This window comes from Drosophila navojoa, chromosome 4 (assembly GCF_054131105.1).
Source record: "Drosophila navojoa isolate 15081-1374.11 chromosome 4, UAZ_NAV_1.0, whole genome shotgun sequence".
NCBI lineage: Eukaryota > Metazoa > Arthropoda > Insecta > Diptera > Drosophilidae > Drosophila > Drosophila navojoa.
This window is the reverse complement of record NC_142892.1, coordinates 5,180,234-5,200,505: the sequence shown is the minus strand read 5'-3', so window position 1 is coordinate 5,200,505 and position 20,272 is coordinate 5,180,234. Positions and strand designations below refer to the sequence as shown.

General features: G+C 42.6%; 2 protein-coding genes across 4 annotated transcripts; both read left to right on the top strand.

Moving 5' to 3' along the window:
- Positions 1–2,074: 2,074 nt before the first annotated feature.
- Positions 2,075–6,583, top strand: LOC108650111 (fibrinogen-like protein 1). 2 transcript variants are annotated; one of them, XM_030382421.2, is made up of 5 exons: positions 2,075–2,367; positions 2,544–2,689; positions 5,059–5,192; positions 5,399–5,609; positions 5,666–6,583. In XM_030382421.2, exons 1-5 carry the CDS (start codon positions 2,233–2,235, stop codon positions 6,402–6,404), a joined length of 1,365 nt encoding a protein of 454 aa, XP_030238281.1. In that variant the 5' UTR covers positions 2,075–2,232; the 3' UTR covers positions 6,405–6,583. The 2 variants fall into 2 exon arrangements, with proteins under 2 accessions (XP_030238281.1, XP_030238275.1); XM_030382415.2 differs by having other exon boundaries at positions 5,059–5,270.
- A 138-nt stretch (positions 6,584–6,721) lies between these two features.
- On the top strand, positions 6,722–8,086 carry LOC108651454 (lipase member H). Of its 2 annotated transcripts, none has more exons than XM_030382423.2 (4): positions 6,722–6,950; positions 7,094–7,537; positions 7,617–7,836; positions 7,893–8,086. In XM_030382423.2, exons 1-4 carry the CDS (start codon positions 6,722–6,724, stop codon positions 7,966–7,968), a joined length of 969 nt encoding a protein of 322 aa, XP_030238283.1. In that variant the 3' UTR covers positions 7,969–8,086. The 2 variants fall into 2 exon arrangements, with proteins under 2 accessions (XP_030238283.1, XP_017956665.1); XM_018101176.3 differs by having other exon boundaries at positions 7,094–7,558.
- Positions 8,087–20,272: the final 12,186 nt, after the last annotated feature.

Genomic DNA, 20,272 nt, shown 5'->3' with positions numbered 1-20,272 from the left:
TAACTCCTTGGCGAGGCATGCAAATTTTTTTATTATTATTATTATTATTGTACAATCTTTTTTCTTTTAATGAATTTATTGCTGTTGCCTTTGGGCTGGCGTCATCGACGGATCTGTTCATGCGGCAGGGCTGCAGTCGATGTCGCTGCCTGCCAATGATCCGTCAGTCTATCAGAGTCGCTGGATCTCCGCACGACTCTGGCCAGCTGCAAAAGGCAAAAGGTTTCCACGATGACCGGTGAAAACCTTCAAATGGCAAAACAATTGCCACGTAATTTAGCTAAAGTCAGCAGCAACAGCAGCAGCAGCAGCAGCAACTGAAGCATCGCATCTATGGAAAACGAATGACACAAGTGTTATCACAAAGCGTTATCATCTAGCTAGCCGTGGGCTATATACTAAATACTTCTATATATATATTTATTTATATATATATATTTATTTATATTTAGAAATACATTTCTAATGACGCATTAAATTGATTTATTTGCATACAAATTGGCAAAACAAAGAATTTTTCGTACTCTTCTACAAAACATGTTTGTTTCATTAAATTTAGCACAGCTCCAATAAAAGATTGTATACAAAATGATTGTATATAATAAACCTAATGCAGAGAAACAATTTAATGATGCTGCCTGAATAGATAACTCATTCAATATTTTCCAAACTCCACAGCTAATTCCATTTCCAGATCTATACAATATTTATGATATTTTCAGTTAAAATTGCTTAAGGAACATAAGCAAAGTTTTAAATATTTTTATGTTTATTTTAAATGTCAGTCGATAGTTGCTTTTTTTACGAGCTCAGACAATTTTAGTTTCTTTTATTTTATTTTATTTAATTTTTTATTTTTGCAAATAGTAAAAATTACTAACAATAACTCTTTTAAAGCCAATCCCATAGCTCATTTTACGATTTCATAATTACACGTTGATCTGTCTGCATCTGCGTGTGTTAAAGTTCAATAAACGCCATAAAAATCTCATTTGAATAAAAATTCCATATAAAGCCTTAGTCATAGTTAATTGATTTGTGGAATTAGTAGATGCCATTTAATACAAGTCACTCGTATAACTTTTCCAATAATTGTTACTGTCAGCAGTTGTAATACGAAATACGAAATGCATATATATTATATTCATATAGACTCTAGTAGGCCCATACGATTATATTGTATGTGTTAGAGCAAAGATCATACGTTGATTCATATTCAAGACACATTTCGAGAAGAGCGAGTGAGTTGAGTTGAGCGTGGTAAGGCCCAGGGGAAGCTCACACTCTCAACAGCTATACAAATAGGTAGACCTACATACATATAAATATTCATGGGTTTGTAGATCAGCTGTGATAGTGACGCAAATCTTGAGGCAGGTTTCGCATACGTGAGTGAATGAGTCGCGCTTTGGTTTGTCATTTATATATATATAAATATAATAAGATATGCAATCTGCATCGTATAGGTACTTGAAAGCCTAAAGAGAGAGAGAGGGAGAGTGATACAAAGAGAGAGAGAGACATCAAAGTATATATGTAGATGTTGCTGTAATTCCATTGCAAATATTTACAATGAGCTGAGTAATGCGAAATTCTGCATAACGTCATCTTGCTTAATTATATTTACATAATATAAATATATACATAATTATATATAGTTACTTAATTATTTATTTTATAAATATATACATAATAATATCTAATCAAATTGCTCAATTTGAAAATACAATACTTGATTGATTCGCTTATCACTTTGTATCGTGAGTGATTGACAAACTGTCTGAAAACGCGGGGACTTTTCGAGTCTAGCCAAGGCAAAGCTCAACATAAACAAAGCTAGAGCGTGAGAGAGAGCGAGAAAGAGAGAGAGAGATGTGAAGATTCTGTTTTGTTTACCGCCAAACTAGTCTAGCACTCAAAACAAAAGACAATCGGCACAAGAGCTCAAAAGTCTGTTCTTCATTTGCTAGACATATGCTTGCTCTCTCTCTCTCTCTCTCTCTCTCAGTCTTGCTCTCTCTCTCTTAGTCGGCCTCTCGCTGTGCAACAAGTCTTGTTCGCTGGGTTTTGTTTCCCGCTTGCTCAGTCGATCCGTGAAACGCACGCCGATCAGTCGCCTCGCACTGCTCGACGAGAAGAACGTGATTTGTGTGTGTGTGTGTGTGATCTGAGAACTGCGAGCGTCGAGCGTTCGAGCATTGCCCAATTCATTATTTTGTAGCGCTTATCGCCATGGGCACGCCTACATTACGCCTGTTCCTGGTGCTTGTCTGCTGCGCATGCAGCTGGACCGAGGCGCTCCAAGAGCCCACAGTGCCAACCCAAGCTCCGCCGGCTCCCACGCTCTGGAGAGGACGCAACTATCGAGTGCGTTAAGTATACGTAGCAAAAAAAATAGATAAATAAAAAATCGTTTCAGCTCAATGCTAATTTTGTTTGCCTAATCAAATATCGCACGCGAGCTCAAATTGCTAACGGAATGCGTTTGCCTATTGGAGCTCAGCCTTGCCCTAACTGCCTCTAATTGCATTTGCTCATTGCAGCCGCATCATGCCACGCCTACAGTGGCGCCCACTGCTGCCCAGCACAGCGAGATAAAGCAGCTGATGACGAACCTGCACGATCGTGTCGGCATCTTGGCGACCTTGGATGAGGACCAGCGCCATCGCCTGGAAGTGATCGATAAGAAGTAAGTGGATGCTGCGAGAGGGTGAGAGGAGGGAGGGGAAGGGGGGTGAGGAGAGACGACAACAATGGAACTTTTGCCATGTCGCCTCAGCATAGGTAGCCGAACAGGTTTTTGGCAAGCCACACACACACACACACACACACGCATGCTCAGCAAAGGTATCTCGGAAAACCGGTAAAAAATGAAAACAACAAGAGAACGAAAGATATATTTGTTGTTTTCGGTTTGTTTTTATTTTTTACGACTTTTTCGGCTGCTGTCAAACGCATCAATTACAATGCCATCGATTACGCGGAGATGCGCCGTAAGGCCAAGACAAATAAGAGCTAGTGATCGACTGGGCAATACCCTAAGACATATGTCGAGCAGCTGTTCAGACCTTCTATGGGATGATGACTTCAAGGCAGCTTCAACTGCTCGTAGTCTAGGAAAGGCATTATGAATTCAAGCCGAGAGCTTAAGATCGCTCGCTAATTGTCATTCATATCATGATCATAGCTTATGAGTTTCAGCTATCGCATTCATCACTCTGCTCTAAGAGCACTTGTTTCTACTCCAGCTCATCGTCTCAGTAATTATTATTATTTTCTCGAAATGAAATCTGTCATACGTACACACGAATGAAATGATAGATGAATACGTAAGTCAAACTCTACTCTCTATCTCTCTATCTCTATCTCACTATATATGTAATTTTATCAATACTCTGGTATTTATACTATATCTCATACCCATTCTATCCCAAGTTCTAATTCCTAACTATCCTATTAACAGACGCTAATCTCAAGACCGCTTTGACATTTGTTTTATAGTATCAACTCAAACTACTTTTTCTACTACTTTTTCTACTACTATTTCTACTACTTTTTCTACTACTATTTCTACTACTATTTTTTTCCGTCATAGTTTTTTATTTTTTGAATGAATGCCTTCACCCCAAGTGCTACGATTAGTCAAAAGAAAAAATTCAAAACGTTTTAGACCCATTCTTAAGCTCAAAACTTTCCGCAGCCAGAAATCAGGTGTGAAACAAGTTCTATTGTCCCCTGTTTACCTGTGTTACTAGAAAATAAACTCGGTTCAGTCATTTTACTATGCAAGCATTCGAAGATTACCCAAATTTAAATGCAAATGCATATGATATATAGATACAGACAGGCAAACCTGCACACAAGACGCGCATAGACTCAGCTGAGTTGAATAGCGATCAGGTATATATTGGGTTTTGACTCTGAACTATGCCCTCTTACATTACCCCGCCCACACCACAGAAAACACCATAAATACCCATTTTCAAATTTATTCAGATGGTTCCTGTGTGCTCTGTATCGGACTGTTTAGCTAATATCTGCTCCTAAATTTCTTCAGTATCGTTTTTTTTCCCAAACATTTGCCTTTGGGTTCTGGTCTTCTGTTAATAAATAAAGCGAAATTCGCATTTTGTTTACTCGACCGACAGAACGGCAAATGTTGTACGAAAACGAGTTGGCAGCATATTTTGGGATTTGTGTATAAATTATATGCATACTTAATTAGCCAAAGAGCATTCGGCCGAAACACAATTGGCAATACGTCACAGTGAGGCGTTAACCGAGCTCCAAATGAACTTTGCATGCTCAGACAGATCATTTTTGGAAATAACAAATGATATGTAGAGACGCCCACGCCATAGTCTTAAAGAGGCTAATTTATATAGTATATATGTGAAGTACCCTAGTGTATATATGTGTATATATAGATGAAGTGCTGCGGCGATGATATCATGCGCATGGATCGAAATTTCTACAGCGTGTTTATATTTCATGTGAATTACTAAGAAATTTCAATAAGTTTAGGGCTATATAGTATATAAGTACTGGATTTTATTGTGTTGGGTATACATAGATTTTTGCATGATGGGGGTCAGAGACGATATTTGAGATGATCGGCATAAAAATTCTTCACTGGTTTCTTGTTCGACAATCGAAGTCTGATAATGAATGACTGAAGACCAAATGAATAAGGATTTTTAACAGATAATATTTAATTTGATTTATTTACATATATAATATATATTGTGGAACAGAAATGGTATTTTTATATATTATATATTTTATGTATAATGTAGAACTGTAATAGTAAAATATTTTTTTATTTTGGCTAAATAGTTTTCGAGCCTTGTTAAATCAAAAAAATAATCTAATTTAAACTCTATAATTATTTAAATATTAATATATATTATTTCATTATATTATTCAACAAACTCAAATTAAATGAAATTTAAATACAGATATAAACTTTTAGATCATTATTATTTATTAAATATGTTTATGATCCACCTCTTACTCTCCCTCTCTTACTATCTTCCTCTCTTTTTCTCTCCCCCACAGAATCGATCAGCTGCTGGACAGCAATACGGGTCGCATGGAGTCGCTGAAGGCGCAGCAGCTCAATTTCCAGCAGCGCCTGGACAGCTTCGAGCACATCCAGCGCCTGACGCGGCACACGCTGGACGAGCTGAAAGGTGAAACCGATCAAATTCTGGGACCTCGCCAGGCCCGAGAGCTAAGCCACAAGCAAAAGAATCGCAACAAGATGCGGGGTAAACCGAGCCGAACTAATTGTTGTTGCTTCTGATTGTTGTTGTAGTTGTTGTTGTTGCTTAGCTGTGTGCTTGAACAGGGGCTTGCTTAGAGCTGTCTTTAAAACCTCTACTCCTCTGCTCCACAGAACTCTCGCGCCAGACACGGGACATACCTGAGCAGCACATGGACCTCTTCTACCGGACGGAGAGCCCGCCGACGACGCAGGGCAGGTCGAGCAATGGAACGGAACTGGATGTGGCCAGTCGACTGGATGCGCTGGCCACCTTCCTCGTCTCGCTGGCCTACAACGTCAAGGAGACGCAGCAGGGCGTGGCCAAGCTGCTGCAGAGCACCAAGTAAGCAGATGCAAAGCCAATTGGACTCGATTGAATTGAATTCCTCTGATCCGCAGCAACATTCGCCGACGCTTGGCCAACCGTAAGCCGCAGTCCGCTCTGCCGGCACAGGGCGTGGCGCCCGTGGAGGAGCATGCCACCAGCTGCCTGCAGTCCTACCTGGCCGTGAACGGGATCCTCAAGCTGCAGCTGACGCCGCAGAGCGACGCGTTCTATGTGCCCTGCCAGGACGACGGCTGGACGGTGGTGATGAATCGCAGCTCGGACGACGTCAGCTTCGAGCGCAGCTGGCTGGACTACAAGGAGGGCTTCGGCAACATCGCCGGCGACTTCTTCATCGGCCTGGACAAGCTGCACGCCCTGACCAGCTCCACGCTGCACGAGCTGCGCATCTGGATGCAGGACTTTGAGAACAACGTGGCCGTCGCCGGCTACGATTCGTTTGCCATCAGCGGCGAGCGGGAGCTCTATGCGCTGAGCCTGCTGGGCCGCTACCAGGAGCACCTGCATCCGCCCGCTGGGGACTCGCTCTCCTACCACGCCGGGGCCAAGTTCAGCACCTTCGACAGCGACAACGACAACTGCCTCGAGTGCAGCTGCGCCCAGCGGCACAAGGCCGGCGGCTGGTTCAATGCGTGCGGCACGAGCAACCTGATGGGCGTCCACTACAGCAAGGACTACCAGCGCGCCGGCGAGACGGGCATCTACTGGGACACGTTCCAGGGCAAGGACTACTCGCTGCGCCGCATCAAGATGCTCATACGCCCCATAGTCCAGGACGAGGCCAGGCGCTAGCCCCGCCCCCGGCCTTCCGCCTGCCGCTAGCCACAGCTGCCATACGTCAGGGAATCTAACTGTAACTCCAACTCGTACTCCACTCCGCTGCCCCTCGCCCCCATTGTGCGCGTGTTTTATTTATGGAAAATCACCTAATGTACCCTAGTTAATAAAGTTGCCGTGTGTACTCAGACAGATGCCCAGCTGTGCCCGGGTTGTGCGTCAGCTAATCGAGCAGCGATTAGCCGAACGCAGCGCTCGCCGCATGCGATCCATTTAGCTATTTAGCGGGAGGGTCTGCTCCGACCGGGCTCAGTTCCGTTTTCAGCCTCAACATGGCCAGCATGCTCTACTGCTGGCTGCCCTTCCTCTGCCAGATGCCGGGCCTGCAGCCGCTCAGCCTGGACACTCTGGCCAGCCAGAGCAGCATCTACTACCAGCGAGCGCAGGGCGAGCTGACCCTCGACCAGGTGGAGCAGCTCTCCGCTGCGGAGCCCCTCAAGCTGATCGTGCACGGGTTTCTGGGCTCACGCACGCACAGCTCCATCCAACCGCTGCGAAATGGTAAGAGGAATGCTCAGACTGAACTCTGTGGAGCTAGTCCGATGAAGCTCTGTAAGCTCACTGTTAAGCAAACTCTGTTAGATTCTGCTTAGGTTTCTTTAAGTCTCCCTCTATCTCGCCCTCTCCCTCTCTCTACCCTGTAGCCTATCGTGCGCAGGGCTTTGAGCACATTCTCATTGCCGATTGGTCGCCCGCCGCCAATCTGGACTATCCCAGCTCGCGTCGCTCCGTGTCCAAGGTAGCTCTCGTGCTGGCCCAGCAGCTGGAGCAGTTTCTGGCGCGGCACAATGTCTCCAGCGAGGCGGTGCACATCATTGGGCACAGCTTGGGCGCTCACATAGCCGGCGGCATGGGTCGCCACTTCAATGGCACGCTGGGCCGTGTGACGGGCCTCGATCCCGCTCTGCCGCTCTTCACGGCCCGCTCCGAGGACAGCCTGAGGCCGAGTGCGGCGCAGTTCGTGGATGTGATACACACAGACTATCCGCTCTTTGGGGATCTGACGCCGCGTGGCCATGCGGACTTCTATGTCAACTACGGACGCGCCCCGCAGCCCGGCTGCGAGGAGGTGGATCTGCTGGCGGCGAGTAAGCTACTGCGGGAGGCCTGTGCGTGCTGCCATAGCTAGAGGCACTGATAACTGTATCTAATCTGTGTGCATTGCAGACAGCTGCAGTCACAATCGCGCTGTGTTCTTTTATGCCGAGTCCGTTGGAATGCCCAGGAATTTCCCTGCCATTCCCTGCAGCTGGAAGGTGATCAAAAGCAGTCGCAGCTGCTTGGATCACTTATCGGAGTTTCATCTGAGCAATGCGTCACTGGCCGAGGCCATTGCCAACATGGATGATGGGCAGGTGGCTTACATGGGAGAGCAAGTGACGCACAGGTGAATAAACTCCAATTGGAGCTAAAAGCTTTGATTTAAAACGAAATTCTTGCTAGCGCCATCTCCCATTACTATTTGGAAACGAATGCAGCGCCACCTTTTGGCCAAGGCGTGAATGCCAAGTTTAACTAAGGCGTGATGGCAGCTAAAGCGGATTTAAAATGTGAACTGTAGATGGCGCTCACGCAGCAGACAGCTTTTGCCTGACTACGTTTCTTAAGGCTGTAAGTGTTGCGCTAAAAATTTAGCATGAGGAGATTGCATAAAGTTGGCCGAGACTTTTAGTTTATATATGTATATGTAGCTGGTAAATGGGCAAGTTGAAATATTTATATCAAATGAAAAAATTGAAAAAGATATATAATGTTATTTTTTTTTTTTTTTAATATGTAAATTTTTGCAGCGTAAAATTGGCATTGAATAATTCATTCAATTTAAAAAATATCATAAAATATTCTATTAGCTTATAAATTAAATTATTCTTATAAATAGAGTTCAGCTGTAGCATAATTGGATTTTGTTTGGCATAAATGCTTGATTTTATATATTAAAAACCCAAACACTCCAAGCACTTCGTGGGTTTGTCTAAGGAATTTCCAATACAGTTTTTCCGCCGCTATTAAAAGGTAAAGGGTATTAAAAACGTAATTTCACCTGACAAACTGTATGACAACAACCGCAAGTTAAATTTCCATTTAGCTTTTCTAGCTGTGCGCAAATGAAATTTCCAGCATAAATTTCATCTCAAGCGTTTTATGAATGAAGTTCAGCTGGAGTTGCAGTTGCACTTGTTGTGGTTGTTGTTGTTGTTGTTGTTGTTGGGGGACTCGGCCATAGTTATTTATGGGCCAATAAGTTAACAACAAAACGCTCATCTACATTTAATGGCGATAATTTCTGACGCAATTTGAGAGACACACGCAGCGACACGCCGTTTGCGGTCCAGGCCAGGCCAGACCCGATTAGACCCGGCCAAGCCAAGCCAGACTGAGCCAGGCCAAATGCCCGCGAGAAACCAAGAAGCCAACCGCACACACAAAACACTTGACACCTTCGGCTGCGAGCCTGAGCTGAGCTGAGCTGAGCAGGAGTCCCTATGACAGGCAGCAACAACAGCAACAACACAATAAAAAGCGATAAGCAACAACAACAACAACAACAACCATGGTGATCGTAAATTTTACAATAAAAAGATGCCAAACGGAACTCTGGTTCGGCTCTGGCTTGTTCTGGCTGTAAATTTGAGGATTTTCAACAGTTGGCAACAGCTGGCAGGCCCAGGCATTCCCTGGAGGAGTCCATTCCCTCTGAGACTGAGTGAGTGGGTGGCAGCTAGACTCGACTCGACTCGGTTCGACTTGACTCGTCTCGTTGCGTTCTAATTCGCTGCAACTATTGTGAGCTGCTGGTTTGTTTGAACTGGTTCCACAAATCGATTTCAGGCTTCATTAGAGCTCCATAGCGCACAGGAAACTCCCGCACTTTGCGTTCGCATAGCTTTTCTTTTGTTTTCCCACTGTTCATTCATTCTTTGGCAAATGCGTAAAATACGGCCCTACCAATAGCCCCCCTCCTACGACCTCTGTCCTACCCCTTCCCCGCTGTCTGGCCCTGATCGAGCTGATGCGCTGTGCTCGGTCAAGCATCGAACTACTTAGTTGTTGTTGTTGTTGTTATTGTTGTTGTTGCTATGTATGCTCATATTCTCGACTCTTGGTTGTTTTCCCCTCATTTCCCTTCATTCGATTTCATTTCCATGTCGATTTTTTGTCGCTTTTGTTTTTGTTTCTGTTTGTGTTTTTGTTTTTTTGTTTTTTTTGCTTCCACCTTTTGTGAATTTGTGTCATGCGTCGGTTTTTCCTGCTCGCTGGCCGCTTGGCTTTAATTTCTGTTTGCTGAGAAAGAAAAACAGACGCACACACACACACACACACACACACACCAATATGCACTTATACATGTGTACATATATATACACACACACTATTATAGTTATTGACTTTTTAGCATCAACTCTGTATAGCACTTGAATAGGCTTCTTCTGCTTCTTCTGTTTTGCCTAGCTTCCAGCAGTTCCGCTCCAATTCGAGAATATTTAACAAAAAGAAGGTTCAGGCAATTCTGAGCGTACTAAACCTACATTATATTGTATATTTGTTAATATGTGAGTAGCTCTTGAAGTTTTTTATGTATTTATATTTTATTTCCTTTATAAATTACTCGAATGAGCTTCTTCTGCACTTTAAATATGTTTAATAAGAGATTGGTAGATGATATTCTACAAATATATATATTTCTCATTTTAATATACAGTCGTGTCTCTATTATTTGTTGCCCGTTCAATAGAAAATCCCCATAAATTGAAAAAATTCTATCCCATTGAAAACAAAATTCGTTCTCGATAAATAAAATCGACAAAAAAAAGATCCCATGCCATTTCGAACTATCGGATCTCGGCTGTGTTATATATCATTTAGTACCTCTTGAAGTTCCTTACATTTTTCAATTCAATTTTCAATTCTCGCTTTCATTTATTTCGAGCTGCTGTTGCAGGTTGCCTTTTCGCTTTGCATTTAAATTATATAATTCTTCAACTGTTTTGACACATTTCTTAATGGCACTTTGCACACACGCACACACACACACACACACACAGTCTCACGAGTCGGGTCTGGCTAAGCCAAGGAGACAAGAAGAGAAATGATATTGTAATTGGCAATCGCTGTCGTGCATAAATCACATGCATAAATTCAACCTACGGACATTTTGAAGCGACACCAACGCAACGCTTTGCAGAGATCCCGTTCCGCCCTTCCTCCCCCCGCTGCTCCCTCTCTCTCTCTCTCTCTCTCTCTCTCTCTCTCTATCTCTATCTCTGTCTAATCGTGCTCGTCCTCGTTGCGGTCGTTAGTTGAAGTCAATGTTGATATCCAATTGGAAAATTTTTCATTAACTAATTGAACATTTTATGGCAGCTCGGGTCCGACTTGTGCCCGTAGTTGGCGCCAATATTGATGGCAAACAAGGAGCTGGAGGGGTGTGTGTGGAGGGGGGGTGGGTGGTTGCAACAGCCTAATCTGCGGCAGGACAACATGAGCAGAACGAAAGAATGAAATGGAAAAGGAAGCAGCAAAAAAAAAAAAAAAAAAAAACAGGCCATGGCAAGGCAGACACGAAAGGACGTTGGCCCAAATGAAACTAACAGCAAACAAACACACACACACACACACACACACACACACACACACATGCGAACACACATTCTTCTTTGAGGTTTGATAATTTACGAGGACACGCTCTGGTCAAACTGCCCTCGCAGTTGGCTGTGTTTCGCTCTACCTATCCACCGCCCCCCTTCCCGCCCACTGGCTGCAAATTTGCATAACTGTCTGAGCGAAGAGCGCGCCATGGCGGATATTAAACATTAGCGCGTGCTGGACAGCACATCAAGTCCTCTGCCTGCTCCTGAGAAATCTCCCCTATTCCCTACCCCAAAAAAAAAGAAATAATTAAGGTGAAAATTGCTGTCGACACGCAAACAGCGAAAGAGCGCAGAGTAGCAGAGCTCGGCATTATTTTTGGTGGTTTCTCGGCTTTGAGAAATGACCGCAGTGAGCAGCTGATAATAAGAGGAGAACAACAATAACAACAATAACAACAACAACAACAGCAATCTGAGCGATCGGCTGCCCGATGACTAATGAAACCTATTAGCCCCGTGACAGATGAGGCGACCGCGTCCCGATGATGGATAAGCTCATTCAACTGAGCCGCTGGCTCTGGCGACAGGCGCAGCCCTCGCTTGGCCAGCTTCTGTCGGTTTGGTGGGATCAATCGGTAGCCAGGTCGCTCGCTGGCGGCACCATCTATGCGCCTTTGGAGCGTATCAGTGGTGACCCTTGGCTGGCTATTTAATTGAAGCTTGCTGGTGGGCCAGCCTTGCGGGCCAACGCTGACATCTCCTTATCGCTAACACAGTTTTTCAACTATTGCGGGAATGTGCTGCAAAAGGCGGGGAGAGAGAGAGCGGGAGAGACAGAGAGAGAGAGAGAGGGGGAGACAGATCACCCGAGACGCCAAAGCAACTCGTTGGTTGTCATCTAAGATTTGAGCAGGACGAGAAAAAATCTGTATAAATCTTCAATAACAAACTCTGATTATTGCTGTTTGAGCGTTATCTAGGTCTTAGAAGCCCATTAGGTCTGTTGGAGAGTCAGGCTGATATGTCACAGCATCTCCATTCGAGCTCAAGGCTCTTAAAGATGTAGTTTATGAAATGAGAAGAGATGGAATTAACTGTGAATAAGCATTTGGCTAAGGTTAAAGTAGAGGAAAAAGTCTCTGGGGTGCTTCTTGAAGAGAAGGAGTAGAGGCCAATGGATGTGTGTGTGAGGATTTTTGTAATAAATGCTACAGGTATAAATGAAGAGGGTAGAAGTGATATATGCGATCGATATAAGAGTTTTGCAGAGGCAAATGTATATACATATATTATTATTATATATATTTATTTATTTATTTTTTATTATTATTTCCTCATCTGTTACAATTCTATTGCCTGTACTCTTCATCATTAGGCAATCAAATCAGACAAATCATTTGCTAGGGCTGTAAATAAGGCTCTATTCGCTGGTAGCACAAGCGTCGTGAGGGGGAAGAGTGTGGTGTGAGACTTTCTCAAGTTTTTTCAGAGTTGGCAAACTGTTGAAATTGAATTGGCAAATCAATAACAGCTTTGTTGCATTTTCCTTTTATTTATTTACTTGTTTTTTTTTTTTATACCCTGAACCCATTGAAAATGGGAAATCAGGGTATAATGGTTTTGTTAAAAGTATGTAACAGGCAGAAGGAGGCGTGGCAGACCCCACAAAGTATATATATTCTTGATCAGGGCGACGAGCTGAGTTGATTTAGCCCTGTCCGTCTGTCTGTCCGTCCGTCCGTCCGTCCGTCCGTCCGTCCGTCCGTCCGTCCGTCCGTCCGTCCGTCCGTCCGTATGTATGAACGCGTCGATTTCAGAAGATATAGGAGCTAGAGACTTCAACTTTTTTTTAAAATGTCCGTATATATCACGCGCATATCGAGTTTATCACTAAAAAACGATAACTCATTCCGATACTTTTTTATCGATAAAAAACCTTATCGACGATCACTTAAAGAATTATATCTCCTACATCTTTCAAGCTAGAGTCTCCAAATCTAAAATGTATATAAAGATGTATTTTATACAATTTCGGTTTTTGTTAAAATTTACCCCCCACCCTTAAATCCACCCCCTCACCCTCATCTTTGTAAAAGTCTTATATCAAATACTAGAGACTTGTGATTCGGTATACACATACATTTTAACATTATGATTACGTTCTGAAAGTTTCATTACGATCGTACGTCTAGAAATTAAATTATTCAACAAATAAGTTGTCATTATATTGCCAACATTGCAATGCAACCCAAGCGCAATCGCCTGTATATGCGAGTGTGTGTGTATGCGTGTGTTTGTTTGTATGCGTGTGTGTGTGTGTGTGTGTGTGTGTTTGCTAATTATTATTGAAATATCAGTTGCTTGTAGGGTTCAGGGGATCTCGTAGTCGAGCAGTCTCGACTAGAGCTTTCTTTCTTGTTTTTTTTTTTTTTTGTTAAATTTAAATTGATTTCTGTTGACTATTCAATTAGAATCTTCGCCCTTTATGGACTGTCTAGCCTGCAAATATATGTACTTTTTTCTATATATAGATATCCATTGAAATAGACACAATATGCATTGCATCTTATATATAATTTATATTGTATATTTATATATAGATATTTATAAATATTTTATATATAATTTTATAAATTACTCTACAGTTTCTATTCAAATTGAATTCACTTCAAGATTCCCAGCCGAACGTCATTTCTCATGTTTGCTTTCCACTCGACTCCATTTATACTTTGTTGTTTTCTTGGCCATATTAGGCAATCGATATCGGAAAGCAGGCCATATCTGTCTAACTCTTCCCCATACGAAATCTAATCAGAATTCAAATTTCAATCGAAAAAGAAATTTCGCAATCGTTGCGGGCCGCATTTACTTTATATTGGCCAAAGTTTTCCAAGTGGCTCATAAAATCGATAGACAATATTTTTTTTTGTTTTATGGAAATTTTTGCTATTCTGTTGTGGTTGTTGTTGTTTTTGGAATATTGTTGTCTCTGTTTGCATTTGTTTCCTTTTGATGTCAGTGTCAATTGTCGTGTCGTCGTCGTCGTCGTCGGCTCATGTTGATTTTTGGGGTTTGGCAAACGATTTCATTATAATTTTGTTTTGTATTTTACGATTTAATTGCACGAAAATTCATTTGATTAACATTTGCCGGAGCTTATTTATTTTGTAGTGCAATTATTTCGTTTATGATTTCTCAAAATTTTACGATGCGCACCATCAAGGCGAAATGTGGCTGGGATTTCATAAAGAGAAAAAAAAAAAAGCCTAATGGGGGGTTGTTAATCTAATTAATAATACGAGCTGGAGCAACACAAATAGGAGTAGGAGCTGGCTGGGTGTAGGTGTCATTGGCTTTCTCCCTGAGGCTGCCCACACGGCTGGGCTTTAATTAATTATGTTATGCAGGGGAAACAAAAATTAATTTCATTTCAATTGTGCGTCTCCACGCACAAGTCGCATCATTAGCAAGCAGCTGCCTCTCGATTGAAGACCCAAAAAACAAATCGAAAACAAGACGAAACAAAACTAAAACCCGCTGAGTAAGCAAACGCTTTGGCTCGCCCCGCATCCTCGACGGCCCCAGCCACGTCCACTCGAGTGTCATATTCGAGTGGGCTCGAAGGTGATTAACGCGATCATAGAAACGATGTTTTCAAATACACAATATATCGTGGCAAAATGCGCATGAGCGTAAGTGTGTCGGCTCTTCTTCACGCCGCGGCGATGCCAACAACACCTGAAGTAGGGGCTCGACAAGCGATCGCCCCGATCAGCGCTCGTTGCCCCTCGCTCTGCCCCCACGATCATGACTCTACTCTTTCCCCATTTGCGCACGCGCTAAATGTCAAAAATTGTTTGAAAATTAACTATGCAAGGAGAGTAGAGCAAGTCGAGGCCTCGATGCTCTTACTGAGAAAGAGTTTGAATGTTTATGTATGTGATGTGGGATTAGATAAGTAACAAATATATAAATTCCTATTGTCAATATTGTTTAATGGTATCCCATAAATAAGGCTGCTTCTCTGATTCTCTGATTTCTCTTTATATATTTTTGTCTTAGCTAATGTAGCCACAGTTAGAGTATCTAAGCAGAGGCCGCCTGTTGTTTTCTGGGCTTTTGGTGGCTGCTGCTCCAGCTGCTGGCTCTGGCTCTAGCTCTAGCTCTAGCTGTGGCAGCGGCACGGGCATGGGCACGCCCTCAGCGGCATGCCGCCCACTGGAATCATGTCGAATCATTCATTGCATTGCACAGAATGTGGGCTGCTGCTGTTGGCCATGCCGTTGGCCGGGCCTATTGGGCATTCGAGGTGTTGAAAACGGCGAATACGCCGGCCCCAGCCCGAGAGCGTTTTGTGTGCATTTGTAATTGTTGAAAGGCTCTGCCCGACTGCTCAGCGACTGCTCAACAGCTCAACTGCTCAGCGAGTCAGCGACTCGACTGCGGCTGTCATTATTTTCTGTAACATTTAGCAAAATCATTAATAATTGTTGTTGGCCATGTTTTTGTTGCTGTTGCTGTTGTCATGGCTGCTGCAGCCGCGACACAGATACGCACTTAAAAATTGTCAGACGCTGCTGCGCTCGCTGCCTTTTGCATTTGGTGTTAACTTGATTAGCATTCGCATAAATTTCATTGCATTGTTGACTCGCCGGTTGCATCTTGACTGACTGAGCTGACTGAGCCGCAGCCATTTGCATGGAATTCGCATTTGACGCGACTCAACGGCAATCGGGGTTAATGCTAATTGCCGCTATCTATGCCCAAATTATTTCTTGCCTATCTTCAAATATCTTGTATCACTGAATGACGTGAGTGACGATATATGCCAAAGTGTATCCAGATAGCTCTCTATGTGATATACATATAATATATGATAATAATCAATATAAATCTAGATATATGTATATTACTATCTCTCCTATCTGTAGATGATAAAAGATAGAGAATATATATATTTATATATTCAGTTTTCAGTTTTATCGATTCCTTTCTATTTCTAGATACATTGATGAATGTAGATATCTGTAAATATCTCAAGATAACAGAGATAGTCAGTTTTATCGATAGTTTTAGATACTTAGTTCCGTCATCTATTGCCATGTTGAACATTCTTCAAAGAGCTAGATCATATTTAATATCTAGAATATTATTTCTATCTTAAAACTCTTACACAGTTTGATCTATAACTCCATCTGCAATCAAATGCCATCTAGGTATCTATAGATACATTTATCTTTGTACAGATGCATACATAAGCAAAACATTCATTTGCTGATTTATTATCATGAAGATGTACATACATATATATCTACATAAATCAGTTTGAATACATCTACATAGCAATATGTAGGTGGTCTATCTACAATATAGATACACACATACATCAACTGCAAATATCTATGTAAGCATCTCCAGCTACCTTTGCCTAAAATATCACTGCATCTCTGATCTATGTAGAGCCATGTGCATCTCTTGATATCGCTTAGCTTGAATTCGAATTTCGATTCCATTGAGAATTCAATTAAAGTGCGTTATGCAAACAAATGTATTCGGTTGTCGATGGGGATCGATGCGAGTGCTTTCCATAGAAGACGCGAGATGTGAGTAAATAAGCGATTCCTGAGAAAAATCGTGGCACAAAACAAATTGCCGCGTAATCTTCGAGTGGGGCGACAATCGAAACCAATTTTTTGGTATTTTGAATACGAAAAACGTTGTCGTTGTCCTTTATTTTGGGTTTTTATCAACAAGTGCCGCCAAGTGGAATCAATCAAGCCAGAGCCAGCGTCAGAGCCAGAGAGATTTTTAGTATTCCTCGGAGAGTTGCGGCTGTGTTTGTTGGCCGCCTCGAAGCGTGACAATATTTTGGCCACAGTTTCAGCCGAAACGAATGGCCATGGACAGGAGTAGGGGCGAGGGCAACGGGAGCCTTTTGGGACATTCGAGTGTGTAATTAATCATGCGAGCCGAACGATAAGGTCACACTGCAAGCGAACTGCAGTGCAGAGAGTGAACAACAGGTACTTTGTCCCCTAAGGGGGTGAGTTGACACCGTCTGTGTGCAGAGGCAGAGGCAGAGGGTAGAGAGCTACCCATCCATAAATCCCACAGATATCGTATTGAGAAAATCAGTGAACGACATTGGGCAGAGGATCGCGGGCGTGGATTACAGGGAATTTGTATATTAATTGTCACTCGGAGAAACTCTGACATAAGAGCGCTAATATTGATACATTTGTGATCGGAAAACGGGTAAACAGTAAACAAAAGAACAGCTCGAGATTATTAATGAAAGCCAAGGGCCAAGGGTAAGCAGGAACTTGTGCTTAAAGGTTCGCTGATGTAACACTGTGATTGGGTATACAAGTGATCTCGAGAAACGATTTAGTTACGGGTAAAGCAAGGGACAAAATACAGCTAGAATGAGCTTTAGCTGGTTTATTGTTAGTATGGAATATATAAATGTAGTACTTGCTATAGGATAATTTCTGTTTAAATCCTAATATGAAAACATGGCTAATGTCTGGGTTGCAGTTCTGGATTGCATGTTGGAAGTTCTGCTAGGTTTCTTTGTAGAAATTGAGTTCCTAAAAGTTCAGAAATACGTAAAGACTATATATGAGGAATTATAATATAATAATCAGCTCTCTAAGAACTCAAATGTAGTGAAATTTACGACAAGTCTATTCATGAGACAGAATATAAAACTTAAATTTATTAAAGATTTTAATTAAGAGAGGATTATGTAAGGCTAGTATGAACAACTGTTCTGGAATAGATGTGGTTAGGCTATAAAAGCTTAAAGCTCTGCTATGTAGAAAATAGGATCAAAAATTCTATTGTAATCTGTCTTTTAACTCATATAAGCCAATATATTTATAATGCAAAATCATTATAGGTTCACTTATGATCCCATTTGCAATAGATAATTCTATTAAGTATCTTGATTTCCATTAGAGCTTAGCCTGAAATACTTGCAGATACCCTGATGGCAATCTGTGCTAGCCAAGCCATATATGTATGAAGATAGATATCGTGGAGCTATAGCGTAAGTCAGGCAGCGAGCTGGGGCAAACAAAGTCAACTGACATGAAATACAACAAAGAAAGAAAAACACGCAACTGGCATTGTCAAAAGCAGATACATTAGTGTGTGTGTGTGTGTCTGTGTGTGTGTGTATCGTCTGTTGTGGCTTTAATGGCAAATTTGCACGAGGTAAATACGAAAAAGCATACAGAAGGACAGACAGCTAGAGAGCGAGAGAGATAGAGTAGAGGAGTGGTGAGGAGAGGAAAGGGAGACAGATAGATAGAGAGGTAGACAATGAGTGAGTGAAGTGCCCGCAACGGCAGTCAATTATCAATAGACAGACAGGCAGCTATGCACACACACACACACACACACGCTGGTATACTCTCATGTGTGTGAGTTAGTAACTAACGTACAGCCACGAGCACAGTCTGAGTTACATTTGTATCTCAACTAGTCAGCCGCCGTCTGTTACTTCACCTGCGTGTCATGTAGTTGTTGTTGTTGTTGTTGTTCGTTTTGTTTTCGCTTGACTTCAATTTTCATTTTGTTGTCATGTATTTTTTTTTTCCTACTGCTGCTGCTGCTGCTGCACACGCAAAACTAACCGCAACGCTAGCTCTCTCTCTCGCTCACTCTCTCGCTCACTCGCGCGCTCGCTCTCTGGCTGGCGTACTCGGCGCGCTGATTGGCTGGACGCGGCGACTGCGCCGCTGCCAATGAGGCCACACCTCTATTGACTGCCGTCTTGTGGCCCCCATGTTTAGACAAGCGTCGCGTGTCGCCCCCTGCCCCGCTCAAGCCACAGCCGAGGCAGCGAGCACCCCCTGGCTGGTCAGCATAAGGCAGCGATTGCAGGGGTTGGGGGCTGGAGTTTGGGGCTGCCGCTGGCTGGGGGCAGCTGCCATTTGGTTCCGTTTTGGTCAAAATGAAAATGGCTTTTATGCTAGTGGCGTGCGTTGGAATAATTTTATGCCCAGCGCTGCGCTTAAAGCGAATTGCTGCCGACCATTAGATACATATGTACACATATATAGTTGGATATAAAGATATATAGATACACATACAGCTATATGCATAGTAAAATGTTTATTGATTTTATTTTCGGGTATACAGTCTTTACGATTTTGTTTTATTTAATTAGATTTTATGCTCCAGCTGCGTGTGCTAATGAAAATGCTGAAGAAAAGGCTATAAAACGATGGATATATTAATATGCAAATTATATCAGATTTAACTAGAAGCTTCACATATATAATTGTCTAAATTATTATCAAATTTATGCAGCAAACTTGTCTAATTTATAATGTGTTCGTAGTATCGAAAGTTGTTTCTGTTTTTATGCATAATTTATTATATATACATATATTATACCATAAACAGCTCCACAGCAGCCTATTATATAATTTTCATGTTACATATTTTAATATATAAATAGATAGTTTCCAATCTAGTTTAAATAACATTGAGTAACATTCATCTCAGCTCTAGTTCGCCAGTATCCGATTACAATTTACGATCTGTTGGCTATACAAATTCAAATTAAAATATAGATCACCAAATAGATACATACATATGTATGTATTTGCCATAAACACATAATCTGACTCATGTTACAAAGTTTCAATTTCAATAAACATATACAGCTTGAATAAACCGCCTCAGACGCGCATGCAAATGCCGTCTCAATATGACGTTTCAAACTAAAATGGCGAATCGAAGCAAAATCGTCAAGTAGAACCCACGCTCTTATACGCGCCAATAAGATCTGCCTGGCGCACACAGCTGAGCTGAGCCGACAGAGAGAGAGTATAAGTAGTGGCGTATAAGAGTGCGCGCTGTGATCCAAGCGAGCGAGCGTAAAAGTTGTGCCAACAACAACGAGCAATAAGCAAAGCATAAACTCAGTGAGCAGCGAACAGCAGGAGAGAGCGAGAGTGAGAGGGAAAGGTAATAAGCGAGCAGTGGCCGAGTTGTAGAAGAGCGGAGTATAAGTCGGGAGGCAGGGGCAGTTCGTTCGGCTCGGCTCAGGCCGACTGACAGCGCGACAGCACAGACAGAGTGACTGAGCGGGGGAGAGTCGTTGAGTCTGGTTAGCCAAGCACTCATGACTACCATGTGTGCGAGTGTGTGTGTATCGCTCTCTGTGTGTGAGTGTGTGTGCGCGTCTGGTCCGCTAGCTGACTGGCGAGGTTCGTCTGC

What these genes read in the sequence shown, in the direction of transcription:
- LOC108650111 (XM_030382415.2), top strand. Translation starts at nt 2,233, where the DNA reads ATGGGCACGCCTACATTACGCCTGTTCCTGGTGCTTGTCTGCTGCGCA. An exon ending in GGAGAGGACGCAACTATCGA is followed by an intron (nt 2,368 to 2,543) that starts GTGCGTTAAGTA and finishes TGCTCATTGCAG; the next exon opens with CCGCATCATGCCACGCCTAC. An exon ending in GAATCGCAACAAGATGCGGG is followed by an intron (nt 5,271 to 5,398) that starts GTAAACCGAGCC and finishes TCTGCTCCACAG; the next exon opens with AACTCTCGCGCCAGACACGG.
- LOC108651454 (XM_018101176.3), top strand. Translation starts at nt 6,722, where the DNA reads ATGGCCAGCATGCTCTACTGCTGGCTGCCCTTCCTCTGCCAGATGCCG. An exon ending in TAAGCTACTGCGGGAGGCCT is followed by an intron (nt 7,559 to 7,616) that starts GTGCGTGCTGCC and finishes TGTGCATTGCAG; the next exon opens with ACAGCTGCAGTCACAATCGC. An exon ending in GGAGAGCAAGTGACGCACAG is followed by an intron (nt 7,837 to 7,892) that starts GTGAATAAACTC and finishes AATTCTTGCTAG; the next exon opens with CGCCATCTCCCATTACTATT.